Here is a 24,876-nt window from a genome sequence, read left to right on the forward strand (position 1 = left end):
AGGGTTTATTATAGTGTTTCCATCTAGCCTATTCTACCTCACATTACTTTTCATCTTTTTAGGCTTTTATGTCTTGTAACTCCAATCAAATCCCCACCTGCCTAAGGACAGAAACTTTCTCACACTTTGTTGAACACTTTGCACAGAACAGTGTTCAATAAATTACTGACCAAGAAACATTATCCACTTTCTAGACTTTAGCTATCATTTTGACTATAGAATCGAAAAAAACTCAAAGGCAACGAATAAGCTCAAAGAAGTTTCCTAACATTACAGTATTTGGTGCAGATCATAAAACAGGAGGAAACAATGTTCACACCAAACAGACTATACATATCATTTTACGAGTCATCTGTTACAAAATGCAAGCAAAATTTCAATATTCTAAAACTCATTTCCTGTAAAGAAAGGCTGTTGAATTGCAGATCAAAGACTATCTGAGAAAGTTAAATAACAAAAATTCCATTTCCAAATAAAAATTAATCCTGAGAGATTTTCCTCTTCAAAATGCAGTTTACCTAGAGTCCTAATTTTTGATGATATAGTAAAAGAATACTTTTTTAAAAAGCAGACGACCAGCCAAAGTTGAATTCTTGGGTTTTGACTGTTATCCTCCTATTACAAGAAAAGTAACCCTGACTCTCTGACCCTCCAATTTTACTTCTAGAAATTTATCTTAAAGAAATAATCTCACAAGCATACAACTGTAAGAGAGCATTCTTTGCAACATCATTTGTCATAGCTAAATATCGGAATCAAACCAAATATTCCTCAATCAGAAATATGGTTAAATAAATGAAGATATATCTATTCTAAGGAATACTGTGCAGCATTATCTAAATATGGATAACGGGGCTTCCCTGGTGGCGCAGTGGTTAAGAATCCGCCTGCCAATGCAGGGGACAAGCGTTCGAGCCCTGGTCCGGGAAGATCCCACGCGCCGCGGAGCAACTGAGCCCGTGCACCACAACGACTGAGCCTGCGCTCTAGAGCCTGCGAGCCACAACTACTGAGCCCGCGCGCCACAACTACTGAAGCCCGCACGCCTAGAGCCCATGCTCCACAAACGAGAGAAGCCACCACGATGAGAAGCCCACGTACCTCAATGAAGAGCAGCCCCGGCTCGCCACAACTAGAGAAAAGCCCGCGCGCAGCAACAAGACCCAAAAATAAATAAATTAAGAAATTAAAAAAAAAAAAAAAAGTACATATACCAGACTGATCTCCGAGATGTGAGATTTCAGAGGATTTTTAGCCATTTGTTTTCTGCAGTAAGCATTTCAAAAAATGTTTTAATCTTCTACAAAAGTAATTTGTAGTCAGGAAATTAAAACTAGTGCCCCATTCACCCCAAATTTGAAGTTCGTCGTTTCCCCGGAAATAAAACATATCCATTTGTAGTTATATGTACCTCATTTACTGAAAACTAATACCATATGCAGCAACAAGACTGGAAATGGTCTTAATTCATTCAGCCTACTGAACCTCTTGAAATTATGAATATAAAGGACATTAAAAATAGGATTGCTTTTATGGATTTCCCATCCTACAAAATTAAGAATTCACGATATGAATTTACAAAAGCCACTTTAGAAACAGTTCCTCCAAAAGAAAAATATTTATGCAGTGTCTTGTGGTGAAAATTCAGTCCTGAATAAGAATGTTGGGAGTTCAAAATCACCAGAACTGTCATAATCAAAATACCTAAGTTCATATTGACCAGCAAAAACAAGCCTCTCCAATCTAATCATAAATTGTTCCAGCATTCTGAAGGTTTTCCACGACTGTGTCCCATTTTTTCTATTTTCAAAAAAAGAAATGATTCGAAATGGGAACGTGGCAGTTACGTACAGTGCGGTGTGTAAACTGGCAGGGTTCTCTGCCCCTCAACTCAGAGACATGCAAGCAAGACATTCTCTCCCAGTGATAGGCAGCCCTGTGTCGAGGAACTAGGTAGGTGCTAAAACCTGTTCAGTGCTACCTGTTCAAAAACAGCTCTGCAAAGATACTTCAAGTTCTGACAGACGCCACTTCGTACAAAAACATCCACAGGAGTATTACAAAAAAGACAGCAGTGATGTTTTAGCAAACTCAGTGTCAAAAATTACTCTCATGCATTTTTAATCCGCAAGAGAAAGTGAACAACTGTCCTTCAATCATCAGCGTCAGGGCCAATGACACGGTTTCCCTTCCTCAGGGTCCACACAAACTGTTACAATTGGCTTACCAATCACGCTCCTTAAGAGCTTTAAAAAAAAAATAAAACAAGACAAAAAACCTCATCCCTCCCCACACCCACACAAATATTTGTCTTCTTCTTCTTTCCCCCCTTCCATCAAGTGGTAAGAGAGGAGGGAGAGAATTAATGTGATTGTCTGCTCTTCAGGACAGAAGAGCATACAAAGAAAGGAAGAGTTTACGCAAAGAGGTGTTTAAATTTGACTCTTCTAAACGATATAAATGCAGAATGAATATTCATATATCTATGAATTAAAAATATTAAATAGCAGAATGTTAACTGAAGTCTTAGCAGTGGGTCACAGGTAATGACTGACTGAAGTGCATGGCTTGAAAATTATTTCTAATGAAAATTCTGTATCATCATACCTCACTTCACCAAATTTAATAACTATACAAAGTGTGAATGGCATTTTTTTAACTTTAATCCTATGGTTTTAGTGTATGAAACAGGACCCAGGAAAGACGGTAGGGGGAAAAGAAGATAAAAATAATTTTCTAGGTATTGTTGGGAGGAAGGGGAAGAACCGCGGAAACAAATGAAAACTTCAGAAAAAACAAAGCAACAATTTAGAATAAAAAGCAGCATGCATAATCCCAAGGAAATTCTGGACATAATTTAGGAGAAATGCTTCTGGACGCAGAAGACCAAAAATGAAGACTAAATGTCCCCAAGTTGTTGACATTTAATAAACATGTTTCGCTAGGAACCTGGTGCTCAATTAATTAGTACAAGTATATGTACTTAGGCAGCAAAGTTTCTCCCTAGCAGATGGTACAACAGGCTGCAAAAATAATGGGAAGATTTACTTCAAGTTGTCTCCTTGGTTAGTTTAACAAACATCTTACCAAAAGATACGGGGGAGTGGGGACTGGCATCAGATTACTCTTGTATTTTATTTAGGGTGACAGACTTAGGACAGGGTGGCAGCAGGGCCCCCCAAGCCAGAGAAGACCCTACCCACAGGGCCACTCCTGCACCGCCCCTTAGTGCTAAGTTCCATTCCCAGGCCAGACAACGCTATAAAAAGCCTGGCCTCTGGCCAGCTGGCAAGACCACACACCAGGTATTTTTAACTTAAGGGGGCCTGAGGATGAGGCCAACACCAGCGCACCAAAATGTTCCGGGAAGAATAACCACCACCTCCAGCCAGGATGGTGGTCAATACATCAGATTTTTTTCCTGAAGTATTCTGATTAACCGATCAGTGTTTTACTACATCAGATTTTTTTCCTGAAGTATTCTGATTACCAATCAGTGTTTTAATTGTGATGGAGACATAAAAAGATAACATTTGTGAAAGCTGATAAAAGTGGGCAGATACTTCATTGTGAAAAAGCACAATCACTTTGAAAGACCGTATGTACAGTTACATAAACGGCAATGTGAACATCAAACACTGGCCAAATAAATTGGACTCTTATTTATTCCTGACACGTAAGGCTACAATCTTGACTTTTGTTGTAATTACTCTAACAGTTTGCCGTTGTTGTTCTTAGTTTCCCACTGGTCTTGGCACTGGGCCACACATACAGATACCACGAAGCTGCTCCCTCAGACAGAACTCCAATGCAGCAAGATCACACACAGCTGAATGCTGAAGCGCTCAAGGATTATGCTACTATGGTTAATGTAATTTTCTGGATAAATAAGTATTAATCAGAACTTTCTTTTGGTTTCAGCCTTTATTGTTAAAAATTCCATGTAAACATCGACATGAGTAAAATTTTCTGCCGTAGATGAACATCATTTCATCTTTCTTGGAGAACTGAAGGTTCTCAGACCTCTCTGTCATGATTCTTACTCTCAACCTTGAAAGCAGAGGTGTGCGGTGACAGGACGAGGCGGAGGCAGGTAAGTGCGGCCGGAAGCACAGCCGCTGCTCTCTGACTGCTGGATGGACTGGGTCCTCCTCCGGCTCCCAGGGTGCGTGCACGGACAGCAGGCCCAGGGCTACAGTCAGGAACTCCTTTCTATTTAAATGTAAGCTTACAGAAGTTTGCTTAACTTGCCCTTTTTTTTCCTCTTAAAAGCAAAAGGCAACCAGAAAAATGTTACCTACTTGTAGATTTGCATTAAATCATTTTATTACAGAATGTAGCCACATTCAGCACATCCTTAAAACTGAAAACATGAGGATCATCTTCGACCTAAATGTCATTAAAATGTCTGCTCTCATATGCCATTAACCTCCAACTTTTTTTTTCCCCGTTGTATCACCTCTCTCAACTAGACTCTCCCTCCCGGTTCCCCTTCAGTGGGGAACTTTTATCCTGACGGGGCACTGATCTCTCCTCTGGCTGGTAAGAGAGCCTTATTGGCCTTCCTACTTCCGACCTCCCCTTGGCTCCATCCTAAACACAGCTGGGGAGGTCATTTTCCCCTGAGCAGCACTTCCTGAATTCCAGGAGGCTTTTCCTGGCTACTCTAAACAAAGGCCACCCCCGCCTCACACAGCCTCCTCAGGCCAGGCGCCCTGCCAACCAGAGGACACTCCAGTTGTGCTGTTCAGTTCATTTATTCATAGGCTGACTCTTGGTCTTCGAATTCCTTGAGCCACTGGAAAGTCTAGGGTATTACCAGGTAGCACACTGTGAAAACCTCTTAAGTTCCCAACAGATTGGTAAGAAAAAAAACTGCTTTATTAAAGATGTCTCTGTAGAGATTTCCAGTAAACATGTCAGATTAAATAATCATGTTTATCTCTACTCCCTCATAGAACCCCATTCAAATAAAAGTAAAGGAACTGTTTTAAACTATAAACCCACAAGGACAAAGAAAACCGAAGATGAGATGATAGCAGATAAGGGAGGTCAAAAATTTTTGGAAGGAGTAAAGCAGATAGACAAGTGATAATTAAAGTTTTAATTTGTTCTAGGTGAGAGGATAAGAAGCAAACTAATTAAAGCTCAGAACCCCAAAGACTCAGGAATCAGAGGGTGGCAGGGGGTGGGTGAAATATGTTAGTAGTTATTCAGAGCCCCCTTCCTAATCCCCACCCCAATCCTGTCAGAAGTCAAGAGGATTACCATCTGGAGGGGTTGGCAGTAGAGAGGGGCTGGAAAAGAGAGCATTAAATGGAAACACACACACACACACACACACACACGCACACATATGCACATACACGTACACACATATATTCAGCTTCCAGATGCCCTGACTTCCTCTCTGGATGAGTAACTGTGGGGAAGGGAGAACACAGATAACATTTGAGGGGTCTCAAACAAAATGGTCTGATCCCCTCCCCATCACGCAGGCCCAGCAGTGGACATGCCTGTCGGAGTACACAGAGCTTTCTGTCAGTTTTTAGCTTTCTGTCCATGTGCACCAAACTGTTACAACAGACATTTCAAGAAAGCCTCCAACATGAGACAGTAAAGGGTGAGGGGAGAGTAAGGACTCAAAGGAAGCAGAAGGAGAACACTGTGGAGCAAATCTTCAAAAACAAAGATCCTAAAATGATCATCAGCGAGATAAACTACCGTATCCATGAGAAAAAGAATAAGATAGTATTTTTTAAAAGGCAATTTAGACAAAAACAAGTTCATGGAAAGTGAAACTATGAAAGCAGAAACAAAAAATTCACCAGAAGAGCTGGAAAACAAACTAAGACTATCTACCAGGAAATGGAATAAAAAAGACAAAGGGATGAAAAAAGGATAGAACAAAAGGTTTAAAAAATAAAGAATTAAATAATAAACAAACAAACAAGTCCAGAACTTCTAACATCTGACTAATAATAGTTCCAGGTAGTACGAGAGGAGAAAAATCAAGATGAGGAAATTATCAAAGAAATGACAGCCCTCCCTTCCAAAAAATTCCCACAATTGAGTTTCACACTGGATTGGCCCAGAAAAATACCACCTGCAAGGTTCATCAATATTTTAGAATCAGAGGAATAAAAAGCTTCTAGAGTCACCAGAGAGGAAAAAATAGGTGGCATAAAAAGGATGAGGCACTGGATTTCTCAACAGAAGCTTAGAGAACAATCGAACAGTAACTTCTGAAGGAAAATTATTTCCAATCTAGAATTCTATACTCAACCAAACAACTAATCAAGTGTAATGGTAGAAATGACATCTTTCTGACATGCAGGGAAACCGTCCTCTCCTGCACCCTTCTTAAGGAGCTACTAGAGAATATACCCCACTAAAATGAGGGAATACATGAAGACATAGATTCAGAAAATTGAGTTTGAAGCCAAAGTAATTCTAAGAATGATGGTTAAGGGAAATTTTACTATACATGTGCAGCAAGACATGAGAGTAACGGAGTTTAGAATGCAGAAAAAGAGGAAGAGGGATTCCAGTTCTTACTGGGGACTCAACCACTGCTTGCCGAAAGCCACAGAAATTTGGAAACATGCAACATGTTTCATTCCAGATCAAAATCTGCCGTGGTCAGCCTAACTGAAAGAATTTAAGTCATCTGAATGCATCCTAGCTGCAAGGGAGCCTATGAATTTGAGTTCTGAACTGCAGAGGCAGAGCTTTTAAACTTGGGCATTTCTCCAAACATAAAACAGCTATTCAACAGAGGGTGGGCATCCAAGAACATGAAAAACATTGAATAGAGCTGATTAATTGATGGGTTCCACCTTATTGAGAGGATCTGTACAGTTCTATCAGAGGATGAAGATAAACTGGTGCTATTTACATTTTTCAAAAGCAAAACAGTGAGGCAATTATCAACACCAAGATAACAAAAAGTTGTATATTAAAGAAATATATTCATAGTTCATGTCTCAACTAAAGACAGTTACTTTATACAGCCCTATTAATGTAAACACTGAATGTTGATTTAGCCTTAATGGGACAAGAAAGGGAAAAGGAACTGTAAGGCAGGACAGTGTAAAAAGAGTTAACTTTTACATAGTAGAATTAATAGATACAGTCTAAATTTGAAAAAAAAAAATAGCAACATAATCATGTCATTTAGAAATGGATTTAAGTACCAGAATAAATTATTATGAGTTGAAAATGGATGCCTTCAGGAAATGGAACTCACGGGCAAGGAAAGATGGAGTAGGAACTGGTATTTTTCTCAAGAAGCCTTGTAATACTATTTTTTAAACTGCGTACACATACTGAGGAAACTTTTTTTAACTTTTCAATTTACATGTCTCCTCCACTAGACTGTGAGCCTCTCAATGGCAAGTCCTTTATACTGAGTGAGGAGCATACCGCAGACCCTCTTTAATACTGGTCACCTGTAGCCAGATGTCCAACCAACATTAAATATCTGTGATATTTTTTAAAGTACGCTATCTTTTTTAAATACCAAAGAGGAAAGATCTTTCAGAATGAATATGATAATTCATTAAGAAGAGACTGTTGGGCTCAGCTGCATCGCCCAGCCAATCAGGCTGACCCCTGTGGTCCATGCGCCAGAACCAAACTAAGCAAAGTATAACAGTAATGGCAACAAGGGAAAATTTGCGAATACTGACACTGACACTGGTGTCCTTTTTAATCTAATCTTTATAATTAACTTGCTGGATATTGCAACCATATGTTATCTATAGGAATGATTAAAGTGTGCATATTCGGCAAAGCAATCAAAACGTTAAGTTCAAATTCAGGTTTCCAAATGGCATGTGAGCCACTAGTAAGGAAGGATTTGCGACCTTCCTTACTCAGAATTATAAGAATAAGGTAATCAACTTAAAACAAGCTAAGTCATCCCTTACATCTTTACCTTGAAAAGAAATCATTTGACTTAATTCGTGTGTGGCTCTGGATTTCCATGTAACTAATTTTTAATAATCATATAATGCCAGGCTTACATCTTGTCATTAATATTAAAAACAATGTAATGAATACTAAAAAAAAAAAAAAACAAGAAAAGATGCCCTAAAATATGTTATCAGGGGCAATAATAACAGATAAAACTGGCAATAATCAGAAAAACTGATGAGAGGTGCAGCTTTTTACACTCCTATTTATAAAAGCAGAGGTCAGAGACGAACATAAAAGTCAACTAGTAAACTCATTTAAGGGGGAAATGAACAATGTTTAAGTTTTTATTCAAAACTTAGCTTCTTTATATATTTCCATATCACAATAGCTAAAAAGTGGAAATGACCCAACGTCCATCAACAGATGAATGGATAAATAAAATGTGGTATTATCCACATAATGGAATAATGTTCAGACAAAAAAAAGGAATGAAGCACTGATATATGCTACCACAGGGATGAACCCTGAAAGCAGCCAGACACAAAAGGTCCCATATTATATGATTCCATTTATATGAAATATCCAGAATAGGTAAATCTATAGAGACAGAAAGCAGATTAGTGGTTGCCAGGGGGAGCAGACCTAGGGGGAGGAGGAACTAGGAAGTGAGTGCTTAACGGGTACAGGGGTCTCATTTGGTGGTGACAAAGAAATTTTGGAACTAGATAGAGGTGATAGTTATGCAATACTGTGAATGTACTAAATGTCACTGAATTGTACACTTTAAAGTGGTTAATTTTATGTTATGTGAATTTCACCTCAATAAAAAAAAACTCTAAGCGTGATAGACATGGTAACATTAGGTTTTCAACTTGGTAAAAGTCACAAAGGACTTTCCATGAAACTAATATGCAATGTCAAAATGAGGCTACCTTAATTATAATCAGTCTTATTTATTTAAGAACTCAAATGAATCCTAGTCTCAGTGATGAGAAGCGTTCCAGTTTTACCAGAATCATAAAACGTAGTGCTAGCACGGGCCCCGAGTTAAAGTGCCAAGAATCTGAAGTCCTTGCTCTGCCACTTAGTAAGAGTGTAAATTTGAACAACCTGATTAACCTCTCTCACCTCACTTTCCTCATCTATAAAGTGAGGACCCTAACACCTACCTCAGAAGGCCATCGTGAGGACTGAGTTAATCCACGTAAAGCAAGAAAAACAGTGCCTGACAGAGAATAAGCCCTAACAAACGCTAGCTACTATTATTAATAATAATTTAAAATGGAGATAAATAGCGTGGCAAGAATTAAATGAGTGTAATGCAAAAGTACTTAGTATAACACCTGGCACCACGACTGTACTTTGTCATCTAGTGACCGCCTCTCATAAGAGTACTAGGAAAATGGGCCCAGGAAGACGACAAGGACACTGTGGGGGGAGGAGGGGGCCGGTAATTCCTGTCCTTCCTGGAAAGTGAGAATTACTTACCTACCATACATCCTCAACGGGAATAAACCACACGGCAGTCATTTTTTAAGATTCAAGCTAAATCACCTTTCTCTACTCCTAGGTGTACTTCCATCCAAGGTGTAGCCATGACCTCCACTTCTGGAAACAAGCTACAGCGCAGTGTGGGTGTAAAGGCTACAGTTCCAAATCTCTGTCCGCAATATACCCTTTCTAAAAGCTAAGCTTCAGAGAAGTGCTCTGGCCCCATAAAGCATGCCTACTCAGAACACTGAGCTCAACTTATCAATTCCACTTACGGAGAACTAAAATGTCACACTTAACGGTTTTCTCCATAAATAAACACTGACTTTTACACAATTCCAGTATGAGCATGGATGTAAAATGTTCCCCCATCATTTCACAGCCCCCATACTTCCACCACACACGGCAGAGCTCTGCCTCCACTGGGAAGGAATCCTCTTCCCTCCGGCAGTAAATCCCTACCGGAAAACCGTCTTTCTATAAACGGCCTCCTAACTACTTGGGGGTGGAGGGCAGGGGTGGTCTACAGTAAGCGACGTCAGATGACCGGTGTTAGGACAGAAAGCTGAGCTCGCAGCACGCTGGCACCAAATCTGATTCAGCTCTGAGCTAGAATCTTAGCCCCTCTCCCTACTTAGAGCGCTACACTAAATACAGGCAAATTCAGAGGAGCACCACCAGCCAGGCAGTCAGGGAGCAGCTGTCTCCAACCTCGGCAATGGGGTTAGCACCAGCCAGAAGGAATACAGGCCCCTGCACTACACACGCTGAAATAAGCAACAGCGGAAAACCAGCCTGCTGTAACCACCTCAGGTACCAGGAACTCCTCAGGGGTCTAAACACAGGGTTAAAAGTACAGCTCAGAGACGTCAGCAGGCTTCCTACAGGTCAGCAAAGGAGCTGGGCGCTGAGTTCAACTGGAATCTAAGGAGGCAACGGTGAAAGAGCCTGCCCTCGTCCGAGCACAGGTGCCAGATGCGCCGCTAACACACTCGGACCTCTCTGCGCTGGGGTCCATGGATCTCACTGGCCAGAGTCTACAATTCTGCAAATTCTTTCCTTCGCTTGTTTGAAAATGTTCGTGAAGTGTCACGTACTGCTCTAGATGATGGGCTGCAGCGGGGCAAGACCAAGTGCCTGCTGCCCGGAGCTTACGCCCGAACAGGAGCAAGCCCAGGCAGGCAGGAAGCGCAGCAGAGGAAGGAAGAGTGCCCGGGCGGGAGGTGTGGGCTTCTGCTCGAGGAAGTCGGAGGTGGCACCTCAAATTAACACTCCTTTGAACAGAAAGCTAGAAGTAGTAAGACTTACAAAGCAAGACTTACAAAGACCTGGCCAAAGCCTCAGAGGCACAGCAAGGACAGACACGAAGGCACAGAGGAAGAAAGACGGTATTTTGAGCGGTGAGGGTCAGTGGTGGAGCCCCGGGGACCCTGTGTGAAGGGGGGGACTCAAAGAGGCAAGGCCAGGGCCTGACGTACACCCTCTAAAAGGACCATTCTGGAGTCCACTGTGATAATCCACATGGGAGATGGGGGCTTGGCCAGGGTGGTAGCTGTCAAGGTGGTAAGAAGTACTCAGTTTCGGGATCTATTTTGAAAAAAAGGGGCAATGGGATTATTTAACAGATTGAAAGGCTGAGAAAGAGAGGATGACTGCGAGGTCTGGGCCTGGGCAAGCAAAGCAGAAGCACGAAGCTGCCATTTATGGAGTGAGGAAAACTGGAGGAGGAAACGGAGCAGGTGTTTTTTACACAGGAGAAACTTGGGAACCGTCAAGTGTTCTCTACAAAGATTGAGTAACCAAAAGCACCCCGTCCCCCACCCCTGCCAGTTATGAATTCAGAACTCAAATTCATAGCCTCCCTTGCAGCTAGGATGCATTCAGATGACTTAAATTCTTCCAGTTAGACTGACCATAGCCGAACCTGACTTGGAACTACACACGCTGCACGTTGCTCGTTGCCCCATTTCTGCAGCTTTTAGCAGCAGTGGTCAGAACTGGAATCCCCCGGATCCCTCTGCTTCACTGTTCATTCCGTACTTTATTACTTTTGTGACCTGCTGCATGTGTGTAGTAAAATGTCCTTTAACTGTCATTCTGGGACGTTCTCTACAGGTGCTGTGATACACCTGATGTCGTGAAGACAGGGCCAGTGATGTCATACGTTATCACTCCTTCCACCCTTTATTTTTTAAGCCAACGAGGAAGAAGAACGGGGGAGAACTCAGCCGCAGACAACAGTGGACAAGGAAGAGAGCTCTCTCTCCGGCAGCCCAGTGCACTTGGAAGGGAATTCTGGTCTCTCCTCTTCTCTCCAACTATCAGAATTTGGCCAGCTACCGGGGAATGAGATCCTCTCATCTCTGAGACCCTGACAAATGGCAAGGGACATACAGGTAGGAAGTAGAGAAGGAAAGTCATGTTTCTGTATGAAGCCCAAAACACTGAGGAGACCCTCCAAAGATGTAAAACGCCTAAGATACCTAGATTATTAGGCTATCTCAAAATTTTATTGGAAATTTCAAGGTAACATAGTAATTAAAGGAAAGGGAAGTCTCCTTTCTGGCTGACTGTTTTAAGGAAATATTCTGAAGGCCACAGACCAACAATTATTCTGACCCTTACCTCTTCCCCAGTTCTCTCTGGCAGCAATGATGATGATGATATTGATTAAAAAGGAACTTTTTACTTTTAGTGTTGGGAAACCGTCCCTGCTTGGCTGTCTTTTCTGTGGAAACATCTCAAATTGGTGTTCCCTTCCCAGCAGACATCTCCCCAGCCCTCCTTGGGACCAGCTCCTACAACCATCCAGGTAGAACTAGATTTTTTCAGTCTCAGGACCATTAAGTAAAACTTAATTACCTCAGCAATGATAGATTTTTTTGCATTTTTATTCCAGTACTTTCTTGGTTGGTTTGTTTGTTTTTTGGGGCTTTTTTTTTCTTTTTTGCTATTGATATTCATCTTACTTTTTGTTTCTGAATGTTTGATGTTGTCTAGAACAAAGGCAGTGCCTTTGACTAATCCTGAAGAGCCAATTCCATTGGTCTGTTTGGTAGTTATTTAAAAGAAAAAAAAAGTCTACTCTTAATGATTTAATACCAATAAAGGGAGACCAATTTGCTTAAGTCTTTGGAACAATCTGTTTTCTAGATTAAACACACTTTTTTGTAGGAAATGGGAAGCTGCGTAATGCCTGCTGCTGTAGACAGTTACTAACCTTGGGTTTCGGACTTTGTTAGTAGGCAAGGGATGTCATGTTATACACACACACTAACCACACTCAAGTCTCAGCTCCAGAATTTCCAGGAACTTTCTAACACCTGGCTCCACGTAGGGAGTTCCTCTTGAGGTCAGAGAAACCTGGACTGAGCAAGGTCCCCAGTGCTAGTGAGGCGTCCACACAGCCCCGCTGAGAAAAGCAAGGCTGCTGAGGCTTCCTGCTTTTTCCCCTTGTAATCCCCTCTTCCCTTCGTGCTCCCACCTACCTTCTTTCTCTTCTCCCTCTCCACTGAAGTGTTTTTCGAATTCCATTCACAACTACAGTTTTAACTTTTATAGCTATTTTCAAAACTATTAGTGCAAATGGCCTTAATAGATTTGTTGCATATAAAAATAATCAAACTGCCATAAACAACTTATTACCAGAAAGAATTTAACTTTCTTCCACTAACATAAAAGAAGAGACTTCTTTTACCCTTAGGAAAAAACCTGTTGTAAAATACAAAAACAAAGCATCCAACTCTTCTTTGTGGAGGTAAAAGAGGAGTTGAAGTAACGGCACAGGACAAATCTTTTAAAACTTATTATTTCCATTAAGAATTCACTGTACACAGTTTATCCCAATGTTGTACAGTATATACTATTTTCAGAACTACTTAGAAAGTAATAATGTGTAAAATGTGTAATTACTTGCTCTCTTTGATTCTTTTTGTGACTCCAAGTAAAGTTAGCACCTCAAACTTAAGATTTTCTACATATTAAGAAAAAAAATAACATTCTACATATCTAACACACATCAGGTATTCAGGAAAAAGAGGTTCTCTGAGAAAATTTTCACTTTATAAATAATAAGTTAGGGGACTTCCCTGGTGGCGCAGTGGTTGAGAATCCCCCTGCAACGCAGGGGACACGGGTTCGAGCCCTGGGCCAGGAAGATCCCACATGCCGCAGAGCAACTAAGCCCGCGCACCACAACTACTGAGCCTGTGCTCTAGAGCCCGCGAGCCACAACTACTGAGCCCGTGCACCTAGAGCCCGTGCTCTGCAACAAGAGGAGCCACTGCAATGAGAAGCCCGCGCACCACCATGAAGAGTAGCCCCCGCTCGCTGCAACTAGAGAAAACCCGCGCTCAGCAACGAAGACCCGACGCAGCCAAAAATAAATAAATAAATTTATTGGAAAAAAAAAGTTAGAAGATAATTTATTGTACTGATTACAACAATTTGCTAATCTTTGAGCTAACCTCTTTCCCCTTTAGAAAGAATTTTAAAGAATTTGGGTTAGTAGCTGTACGAATACAACCTGTCAAGCGTTAACCCTTAAATTTCACAAGACTGTATTTGAAATGACAAGACTCTAAACTCTAAAACTAAAATAAAAAGACATTAACTTACTATTATCTTAAAGGGAAAAATCCAAGCTGGGAGATCTTACAGTCAAACTCATTTAGCAGATGAGCAGAGTGAGATACAGATTTTTCCAATATTGCACATAGATGAAGCATTAACCGACAAGGACTGAACTGTCCCAACTCCTGGATCTGGCCACATTTCTTCCCTTTAAGCCGTGGTGAGCTTCTAACTCACCGGAGGAGGGCTGGAGAGCAAGCGCCCAGGGGGTACGGCTGCAGGTCGGGAAGCTGCCTCTGTGTCTATCTCCGACACCTGGTTGTTAACCCTAGCTGCACAGGAGAGTCACCTGTGGAGCTTAGAAAGAGGGACGCTTTTACATTCAGATGCCATTGATACGGGCATCCATCTGGGAGGCACCAAAGCACTGCAGGAGAGTCTAACCTTTGGCAAAGTTTGAGAACCACTGGCCTAAGCTACGCCACTTAGTTTAACTTTCAATTTATCTTCTGGTATTTTTGTTTTCACTGTTTGTTTTTCAGGGAGCTGTGAAGGAATGTGGTTGGTTGATTTTTACTGTTATCAACTGTTAGCTTTAACTGAATGGTTTAAATTTTAACATAAATATCACACTAAATGTTTCTTTGATGAAAGCAAATAAACCAAATTTATTTAAAATATATTCAAGTGATTATAATGCTACCTAAAACATATACTTGAGTTTTACATTTAAAAATAAAAATATAATAGAAAAGCTTAACAGATATTTTAGGTTGAATGTCTATATATGTAAAATACATAGAACTCATATGTAAATGACAAAACAGAATAAGCTACCAGCAGAGAATAGGCACTGTACACTGTATGTAACCTTTAGAATTTCTAGGGCAATGTAAATGTCCAGATTAAAAAATAATAATAGGGCTTCCCTGGTGGCGCAGTGGTTGAGAATCTGCCTGCCAATGTAGGGGACACGGGTTCGAGCCCTGGCCTGGGAGGATCCCACATGCCGTGGAGCAAATGGGCCCGTGAGCCACAATTACTGAGCCTGCGCGTCTGGAGCCTGTGCTCTGCAACAAGAGAGGCCGCGACGGTGAGAGGCCCGCGCACCGCGATGAAGAGTGGCCCCCACTTGCCACAACTAGAGAAAGCCCTCGCACAGAAACGGAGACCCAACACAGCCATAAATAAATAAATAAATAAACCCCCCCAAAAAGAAAGTAGCTTAAAAAATAAAATTATAAAAAAAAATAAATAATAATAATAATAATTATATATATATATACACACACACACACACACACACACACACACACACACACACACACACACACACACATACATCCATCAGTATAAACTTCCTAATATAAAAGTAGCTTTCCAGGACTTCCCTAGTGGCGCAGTGGTTAAGAATCCGCCTGCCAATGCAGGGGACGCAGGTTCGAGCCCTGGTCTGGGAAGATCCCACATGCCGTGGAGCAACTAAGTCCATGCGCCACAATTACTGAGCCTGCGCTCTAGAGCCCGTGTGCCACAACTACTGAAGCCCTCGCGCCTAGAGCCCATGCTCCGCAACAAGAGAAGCCACTGCAATGAGAAGCCCGCGCACCACAACGAAGAGTAGCCCCCATTCGCCACAATTAGAGAAAGCCCGCACTCAGCAACGAAGACCCAACGCAGCCAAAAATAAAATAAATAAATAAAATTAAAAAAAAAAAAAAGTAGCTTTCCAAACTACAAGAGAGATCATTTCACATTTTCTCATTAAACTTTCAAGTATAAAACCTGGTCTTACCTCATTTTTAAGAAAAAAAGGCTAAAGATTTAAGACTTGATATTTAACCTAAAATGTGATCTCTTCTAACACACCTCTGTTAAGAATGTCACACTGAATGCTTCAAAATATGTTGAAATTCAACTACAATATAAGAAGTAAATAAAACCAGTTAAATAGTCCAGAAATTTAAATTTTAAAGCACAACTAAAAATTACCATATCTACAGATCTTTTCAAAAATATTTTCTTGGTACAAAACTCCATCTACAGGGAACTTTGGCATCAAAGACAGTAGCATCTGCTATCTACTTGGAAGCAGAAATGTGAGGTGTAAAGCTTATACACCTTCATATTCACTGATGAAGAACAAGTGAGGAAATCAAGACAAAATGTGGCCAACAAAAGGCCATTATTTATACAAATCTGCAACCAGCCGAAAAAACTCCAAACGTTTCAGGTATACAAGCAGAGCAGCTTGGCTCCAAGTCTCTTAGAAGAGAACGTGCGCGTATAAGAATGCTACGAATAACACAGCAAAAGAAACCTCAAAGCGTTCACTATGTTATTGGCCAAAAAGCTTACCTTCATCTTATTGATTTGTTTGTTTATATGTGTATAATATCTATATACATGTAAAATACATGTTTAATATATTATTCAGTACAGGTAGGTGTCTCTGAGTGAATATAAACTATCAAAAACTTAAGACTCTGAATGTAAAACAGACACTAGGCACCCATTCCTCTCCATTATGTTAAGCCTTCCTTTCTCATCTATCACACCCTATTATGCTCCTTAAATAGGAAGTCTCAGCTCTTTTTTAGAGAAAACTAAAATTAAGCCCTGACTATTTAATTCACACTTAGGATTCAGTCTAAACAAACATTTCATGTCAAAAAACTCTTTTAGGGCTTCCCTGGTGGCACAGTGGTTGAGAGTCTGCCTGCTAATGCAGGGGACATGGGTTCGAGCCCTGGTCTGGGAGGATCCCACATGCCGCGGAGCAACTAGGCCCGTGAGCCACAACTACTGAGCCTGCGTGTCTGGAGTCTGTGCTCCGCAACAAGAGAGGCCACGATAGTGAGAGGCCGGCGCACCGCGATGAAGAGTGGCCCCCGCTTGCCACAACTAGAGGAAGCCCTCGCGCAGAAACGAAGACCCAACACAGCCAAATAAATAAATAAATAATAATTAAAGGTGCTAATAATTTAAAAAAAAAAAAAAAAAAACTCTTTTAACCAGTCCTTCTCACTCCATTCTTCCTTACTTTTCAGAAACATTGTTAAAACTATATGGAAACATAATTTTAACTGTATTTTAAAAAGCAATTTTTTTTTTCCAGAATAGACTAACAATATAAAGTAACACAGGTGGGAATCCTAGAATTCACTTGGCTCCTTAATAACCCCAAAGAAAACATTTATTTTAGCCAAACAATTGTAATGTTTGTCTCCTTTTAGAAACATCTGCTGCCAAAATAAATATGTGCATTGGAAGAAGTGTTTTGGCTGTTAAGATGGTACCAAATAAAATGCTTATGTTCTGAAATAAATATTTTACTCAAAAAGCACACAGCAAAATAGACACATCCAAAGGGTGTAGAAGATAAAGGCACAAAATAAATCACCTATTCATTTTTAAAGTCTTTTTCAAAACAACCTCAGTGTTGAATTCAGTTGTTATTTAGATTGAAAATGATAAGTTCAGATGGGTCACCTTAACAAAAATAACAAGTTCTATTTAATTTTGCCACGATATCTTTCAAAGCAATAATTATATTCCATATTCTTGTTGTTGTAAAGGTCTTCGCAATACAGATGTTTTTAAAAACTAAAAAGTCATGTTTTCCCATTGCAAAGGCACTCATGAACTTATACATCTCTCACTTCGCCCTTTTTCTCCTTCCCTGGTTTTATAATTCCAACAGGTATCAGGTTATACAAACATCTGCAACAAGATATGGAGAGTTAAAATATCAGTCCAACAACCCTTGATAACTCGAGAAAAATCTCAGACCACATAATTGAAATCAGCTTGACACAAATAAATATAACTTCGCTTCTGTAACCTATTTCTTCTCGGTGTTATTTCTTTTATATGACAAATCTTTTTTAAAGCAAGTCAGCATAGGCCTATGTATACATTTATGATCACAAAGGACAAGAAAACTGAAATAAAACATTTGCTCACCCACATCCCTGATCAAGCAAAGGATACATTGGTGTCTAAGTTTAAAAAAACAAAATCTAAAAAAGTCAGAGTCAGATTCTAGTAACCTTAAAGATTATACATCCTCTGTGTAGCTCCGTATTAGATGAAATCAACCAGTGTACTTCTGTTAACCATCCCCAGGTTTGAATTCCAGGAGCCTAGAGGCAGAACATTCTCCACAGAGGCACAGAAAATTCATTTCCCCTCTCAGCTCAATAAAAACCCAAGTAGACTAGTTTTTAGGACACCGTGCAAAACTAATCTGTTTACCATGTATTTGCCTGATGATGTGAGAGAATCAGCAAGTGAAAGACCACAAGTCTAGTTCCAGTTAATAAATACCAAAATGATGTACTATTATCACATCATGCTTCAAAGACCCAGTCATGAGTATATTTCAAAAATAAAATTATCACCATACAAATCAAGAATCCCCAGGTTAATACTAAAATCCAACACTCAGTGGCCAGTTCCCCCTAACTCTCCGAGACAAAAAGTAAGCAGTGATACTATGCATGTTAAATTTCATATAAGCACTGTGGTTCTTTCTAACAGAACACTCATTTAAAATTCCTGTCACAGGAGTAGAACGCCAGCCAGGAATCAAACTGTGACCCCTGAGCCAAAGACAACTTACCACTCAGCTAGTAAGTGGGCAACTCAATATACAAACTTGAATTCCTACATTTTAATCCTTTGCAGAAATATATGAGCAATATTAAATGAACTGGATTCAGCTCATTAGAGGTTCACAAACCAAGCACAGAAAGCTTTGGAGGCCATCCAAAGTAAAGTCATGCCTAGGTGGTGATAGCCACTCAATAAAAACTCAATGTCATCATTATCTTCCAACTTTTTCCCTGAAGAACATTAGCAGCCATGACCACAACAACGCTTAGCCAATTACATCAGCACTAAGAGAAGATGGATAGGACTGGCAGCCAATCACTGTGCCAGGACCTTGTTTGTGGACCAAATTTATAATTATCCAAAATTCGCAAATGAAGCAACTCACCGAAAATTCCTCACCAAAGGACACAGACTAAAGCTAACAAAATAAATGTGTTCTAATAATCTTTACCAAAACCCGCATTATTTTTTTTCCTTTCCAAAGCTATTAATTAGCCTACACCTAACTGATCACATGAACTTGGTACTATGCTGTGTGTCCCCCTTTAAAATGTTACACACACTCAAAAATGCATTAGCAGTTCTTTTTAGCCTTTTAGGTTTCAAAACAAAAAACAATACTTCAAGGTCGTATTATAACTAAATGAAAAAGTAAAAAAGCAATAAAGATTATTTAGAACGTTTGATTATGATTAACTCAGTATGGAAGTTTGACAGCCAGGGCATTCAATTTCTTACCAGATACCTTATTTTTCTTTCATTATCAGAAAGATCTGTGCTTAAATCAGAATTAGGCATTTTTGGGGGTTACCAGTAAAATACCTAATCTAAAATCTTAATTAAAAATTTGCTAAAATACTTGGTGGGTAACCTTTATCAATTTGTCCCTTCAAATAAATCCGAGAGTTACTGGATTTTGAAAGTATGTAAAATCCACCAGGATTAAATAAAACAAGAAAACTAAGGTTATTCTATGTAACTGTGTATGTCCTCTACTTTTAGCCTTACATATGTGGGAAGAAAATAATGAAAAAAATATTCCTAGGTAATCATTCTTCACACATCTCCATTTGTTAGATTCCCACTTTGGGATTGCAAAATAAACCAACATCTTAAACTTCGAAAAAGACTTTAACTCATTCAGAGAAAAAGGTAAAGGTTCATCCAGTAGCTTGCCATGAACAGCTCCTTTTGAAATGACTCTCAAATTTCCCTTCAGGAAAACATGGTGCAAAGGAAGGTGCAGGAACAGGGAGTGGCGGCATCTACTTCCCTCCACCCGTCCTGCTATTTCTCAACTGCCCTTCTGTCTCTACTCTCTTCCTGTGGCCAGAGTATCATACAGAACTGTCAGCCCCCAAATGAAATCAGCTGTAGAGTAGAATCAGGACTTTATTCAGCTGGCTGCCTGGGCCTTCTTCCCCTCAACTAAGGGAAAATTAGCTTTAAAACCTAAAAATAAATAAAATAAAATAAAAGGAAGAGAGAAAGAGAGAGGGAAAAAAAAATCACAACTCTCATCCTACTTTTCAATCATTTACAAATTATCTCCCTCTCATAATTAGCAGCCTCAGCTAAAGAATTTTACCCTAGGCAGCGAAGTATTACTGGAAGAAAGGAGTAATGTTGAATAAAATTACAATACAATTAACTATGCAACTGACTGCTAAAATTCTGAGTGGCCAATCTTTAGTAAACAAGGGGTGAGAACTTCTGACAATAACGAAGGCCATTTAAAGAACCAACAGCTGGGATTCAAAGGCTGAGCGGCTTCTATCTTTCCTTACAACTGCCTTAGTAAAAATATCGCCAAAGGACAAACTAAGATAAAGAGGAAAGACCATTTTCAGTCTCTAAAAAGACAGGGCTCAAGTGCCATTTATCTGTGAACTTTTAGGACACAGCTATGGAGCATATAAAGTATGATATATCATTCTCCACATTCACTTTAGAGAGAACAAAAGTTCGATCCAATCTTTTTTCCACAGTGATTTTTGGTCAAACATCGGGAAGAATTTCCTGAGAGGAAGTACTGTGAAACTCTGGAACGGGTTGCTCGGCAACACTGTGGAATAACCTATCTGGGGGCAGGAAAACAACCAGGGTATCAGCCCGATGCACCACCAGGTTAAAGGCATGGTGTGGGAATTTATAAATCAGCCTTTCTGGTGCTCCTAGAAACTAAATAGCCTACAACAAGTCTGAATCTCCTCATGGCAACATTACAAGGATATACTCTCCAGTACCCAAGAGACTGTACAGGCTTACTACTGCCAGAAGGTAGATGGTCATTTAAGGTAACTCCAACTACTTGATTCTAGAGAAAAAGGAGAAGAATATATTTTTTTTAAAGTAGAAAAACTCTTTTTTGTTTATGTAAAAACACAAAACCCATCAAACCTAAGAAAACTGATACACATCAAATTCTCTTATAAGAAATACGTCAAGAAATAAAAGCAAAATAACTTTTGGGGAGACTAAAAAAATTTTAAGCTGATGCCATCTTTATGAGAAAGACCTTTAAGTGACTTAAAACTTCACCCTAAGAAGTTTATTCACAGCTCAAAATCTGACACTGTCTGACATCAGAAATATTAGAAAGCCAAGTTCACTTTGGGGCTTAGATCTATATAATTTGCTGCAAAATGATGACACAGTCAATCTTTCAAATATAGCTGGTAACACAGGCTTTCTACCAAACAGGAATTCTGTCCACTTTGCTCTAAGAAGGTCACTTTTCTTTCTTTAAAAGAGAGGGGGGGAAAATTGTACCTGTGATTATTTCAGGAAACTATGAACATTTTTTAAAGAGTAGAGAAAAATCAGTGAAATGCCCCCCAATACTCTCAAAACTAATCTTCGGTAGACAGTAAAAGACAAAGACAAAACTAGGACCAACTGTGCGGGGAAGTGGAGTAAAAACTAGCACAAACCTGCTGCTGTGGGTACTGCATTCCTCCCATGGCCCCTGGGGTCCGACCTTGAATGCCAATTGGATACCGCTGTGGGCCTGGGGGGCCGTAGGAACCTGCCGGGTAAGGGCTGCTCTGCTGTGGCTGAGAATGAGGGTTACTGCCCATCCCATACAGCTGAGGTCTCTTCATCACCATGGGGTCCATTGGGCTGCCCTGTGAAGAAATACACGAAGAAGTAGGCTTATTAAGTCATTACTGCAAAGGCAGAAAGTTTGCTATGCTAACATATACATTAAAAACGCAACTATCCTTTCTTTTGGAAATATTAAAAACGATGACCTGACAAATAAAACCCAGAAAAACATTAAGAAAAAAACCTAGGTGGATATAAGACATTTAATTTTTTTTACTTTTAGCAAGGCTTTAATAATTAAGAGGGATCTGGAGCAAACAATATAAGGAAAGATTTTGCGTCCATCTAAAATTCTACTACGCATCTAGGAAACGGGCATGAGAGTATACCTCACCCAGCTCCTTTCAGCTTACTAGTAACAAAGGCAAAGCACAGCGAGTGGTTAGGAACCCTTTCTGACTTCAAAGTATTCTTAGAACAATTACTTTATTTTAGACCTGAGTCTGCAAGTCCTGATCAAACATTAATGCATCTGAGTGCTCATTAGAAAGTGAAAGGATAGATTTTAGATAACACAGAATGTCTAGGGTAAAAATTTTCAAAGATCACTAGTGCACATGAATAAGCACCCATACTGAGTCACAAGGCACCTTCTCTATGCAAGTAAGCGTCTTACCAAACATAACCAGTTCAAAACTAGACTTTGAGTTTTATTTTTGGCTTGGTGAGTCAGCCTATGGGCCTCAGGGCCAAGGCCATTCAGGAGAGCCGAACTGGAGCCTCAGTCTGCGCTTTCATGCCCTGGGTGCTTCAAAGGAGCAAAGCGGTGGTGGCGGAAGTCCCTCACCGCGGTGCTACAAAGGCCTACAGATACCTCCTTCCTTCCTTCCAAAACCATATACTGATGCCTACTGTGTGCCAGACTCTATGTTCACACTGAGTACACGGGGACTCTCAGGAAGGCTTGAAGATTAGCAGGGTAAATGGAAGAAGCCACATTCAAGGTGGGGAGGGCCAGGGCACACAGTACCACAGAGCAGAAGAAACAGCATAAAGCACAGGCTCAAGGGAGCTGAGCTGCCTGGCACGTGTGAGGAAACATACACAGTTTAGATCCAGACGAAGCAAAGCAGCAGCTGGAGCAGGCAGAAGCCAGTAGATGGGTGAGCCTTACATGCCATTTTAAAGGCTTCAGATTGTACCTTGGGGATAAACCACCAGGTGATTTTAACAGAGAGCTAGAGTCAGATCCGCCTTCCGGAAGGACCACTCTCTTGGCAGCTGCCTGGAGCCAGGGTGGGCTGCCACAGAGGCAGGTGAGCTGAGGTCCTGGGCTGGTAGCAGTGCTGGGCAAAAAGCAAGCCCAGATTCAGGTAAGAGAATGGAAACACAGCACGACTTGTGAGTGATGGAAGACAGGTGTCAAGGGTGGCTTAACAGATGATAAGACGCCAGGTGAGATAGCATGCAGCAGTAGAAGCAGATCAACCCTCCCCAGGGGGCGGGAGCCTTCACTATTCTGCATATTAAAATCGAGGTTCCTATAAGGAAATCCAGGTGAAAATATCCAGAAGGAAGAGCCACCGTGAGTTTCCAGCTTGGGGAGTAAGGTCTGACCTAGAATCATAAATAGGGAAGTCAGCATACAGAGAATATATGCTCCTGGAGGGCAGCGATTTCTGTTTTACTCACTCACATTATATCTCCAGGACACAAGTCAAACAGGCACCTGGCACACAGAAAATCCTCAATAAATACTGGATGAATTAATCAATATGAAGCACATAAAACTCAAGGACTCTACCCAGGAAGAATGTATGAAAAGAGAACAATGGGTAGAAGGAAGATGGGAAAAGGAGGCTGCCACGAGGCCAAAAGAATGGTCAGAAAATGTAGTTAGAGGTTGTAGAGAGCATGGTGCTATGGAGGAGAAGGGAGCAGGTGTAGCAACATGCCAACTGCAGCCCAGGAGTCCAACAGGTGAGGGCTAAAGCTCTGGCTACGCCTCATGACTGGGAGGTGACTGCTGAGCTGGGCGAGGGCAGTCTTGTTGCAGAGGTGAGGGCAGCTCCTGGAAGACCGGGAGCTGAGCATGAATAGGAGGTGAGGGGGAGCCAGGAGTGTAGACCCCAAACCCAAGGTGGGAAAGCTACAAGAACCCCCAGTCCTCCCTCCTCCTACACATCCCCCAAGGCTACCCGCAGTCTCTGCCCTCCCTCCTTCTTAGGGGTACCCTGGTGTTCATTTCAGTGACTTGAGTAATCCACTCAGCACACATTTACTAAGCATCTACCGTGTGCACTACGCAGGGCACTGGAAGCAAAAAGTGCACAAGTGTCGGCGGCTGTCCTGGAGAGATGAACAGGCCGAACAAAGACGCCAGAGCAACCCAGCAGACATCCTGAAGGGACCGTGAGGAGAGAGCATGCCAGTGGGTGTGAGTTTTAACAAAGCCTACCTACAGAAATACCTGAGCTTAGTCCTGAGGGGTTCATAGGAATTTGCCAGGAACTGATCTCACCTGAATGAAGATATGTGTAGGCCAAACAGTTCTGCTCAAAATTCACAATTTCATGGAATTTTAACTGTGCTACTTTCACCAGTCAAGAAAAACGTTTACTTACTATGACAGAAATTGCTCAAACAATATACTGATGTTACACAAACTGTGTGCTGACTTCACAATTCAACATACAAACATACATGGTGACCTCACGTAATGAAACTAAAATTGAAAACTAAGAATTAAGTTTTCTCAGAATGATTTAAATTAGAATTTATGCCTAAGAAAAGCAAAATGTAATGATTTTCCACACTTTCTTTCAAAAGATAAAATAAAACTTTCTATGAAAGTGTGAAAATCAAGGCTGAGCTGGTGATGCTAGAATCCGCAGAGTGAATGAATGGCCCACAGAGAGTAAATCAGATTTCAGGCTAAATTTCCAATACGGGGCCCGAGGCAGCCCTATCTTCACATTCAATCTGAATTAGCCAGGGCATAGGAAAGGTCTGCTTACTTGACTTTAAACAGTGCACGACCCAAACTGGTTTAATTAAAGCAGAAATTTAAAATGGGAAAATGATTGGAATGTCTATATTTTAATGCTATAGATAACAGTGCAGCAAATTCATCTTATCAGTAACTGAAACTGTTTTGTAATATCTTTCTCATCACTGCCATAAACTCTCACAGCCCTACTTAAAATTCACTTAATTTGCACCCATGTC

At 40.7% G+C, this 24,876-nt stretch overlaps 1 protein-coding gene across 1 annotated transcript in view; it reads right to left on the bottom strand.

Annotated features, from left to right (window-relative positions):
• The window catches only part of ARID1B (AT-rich interaction domain 1B), a 407,354-nt gene that overhangs the window by 336,493 nt on the left and 45,985 nt on the right, over positions 1-24,876 (bottom strand). Inside the window, 1 exon segment of the mRNA XM_036872227.1 lies at positions 21,534-21,728. Within this exon segment, the coding sequence (XP_036728122.1) occupies positions 21,534-21,728 (195 nt within the window).

Source organism: Balaenoptera musculus, chromosome 12, assembly GCF_009873245.2.
Source record: "Balaenoptera musculus isolate JJ_BM4_2016_0621 chromosome 12, mBalMus1.pri.v3, whole genome shotgun sequence".
Classification (NCBI taxonomy): domain Eukaryota; kingdom Metazoa; phylum Chordata; class Mammalia; order Artiodactyla; family Balaenopteridae; genus Balaenoptera; species Balaenoptera musculus.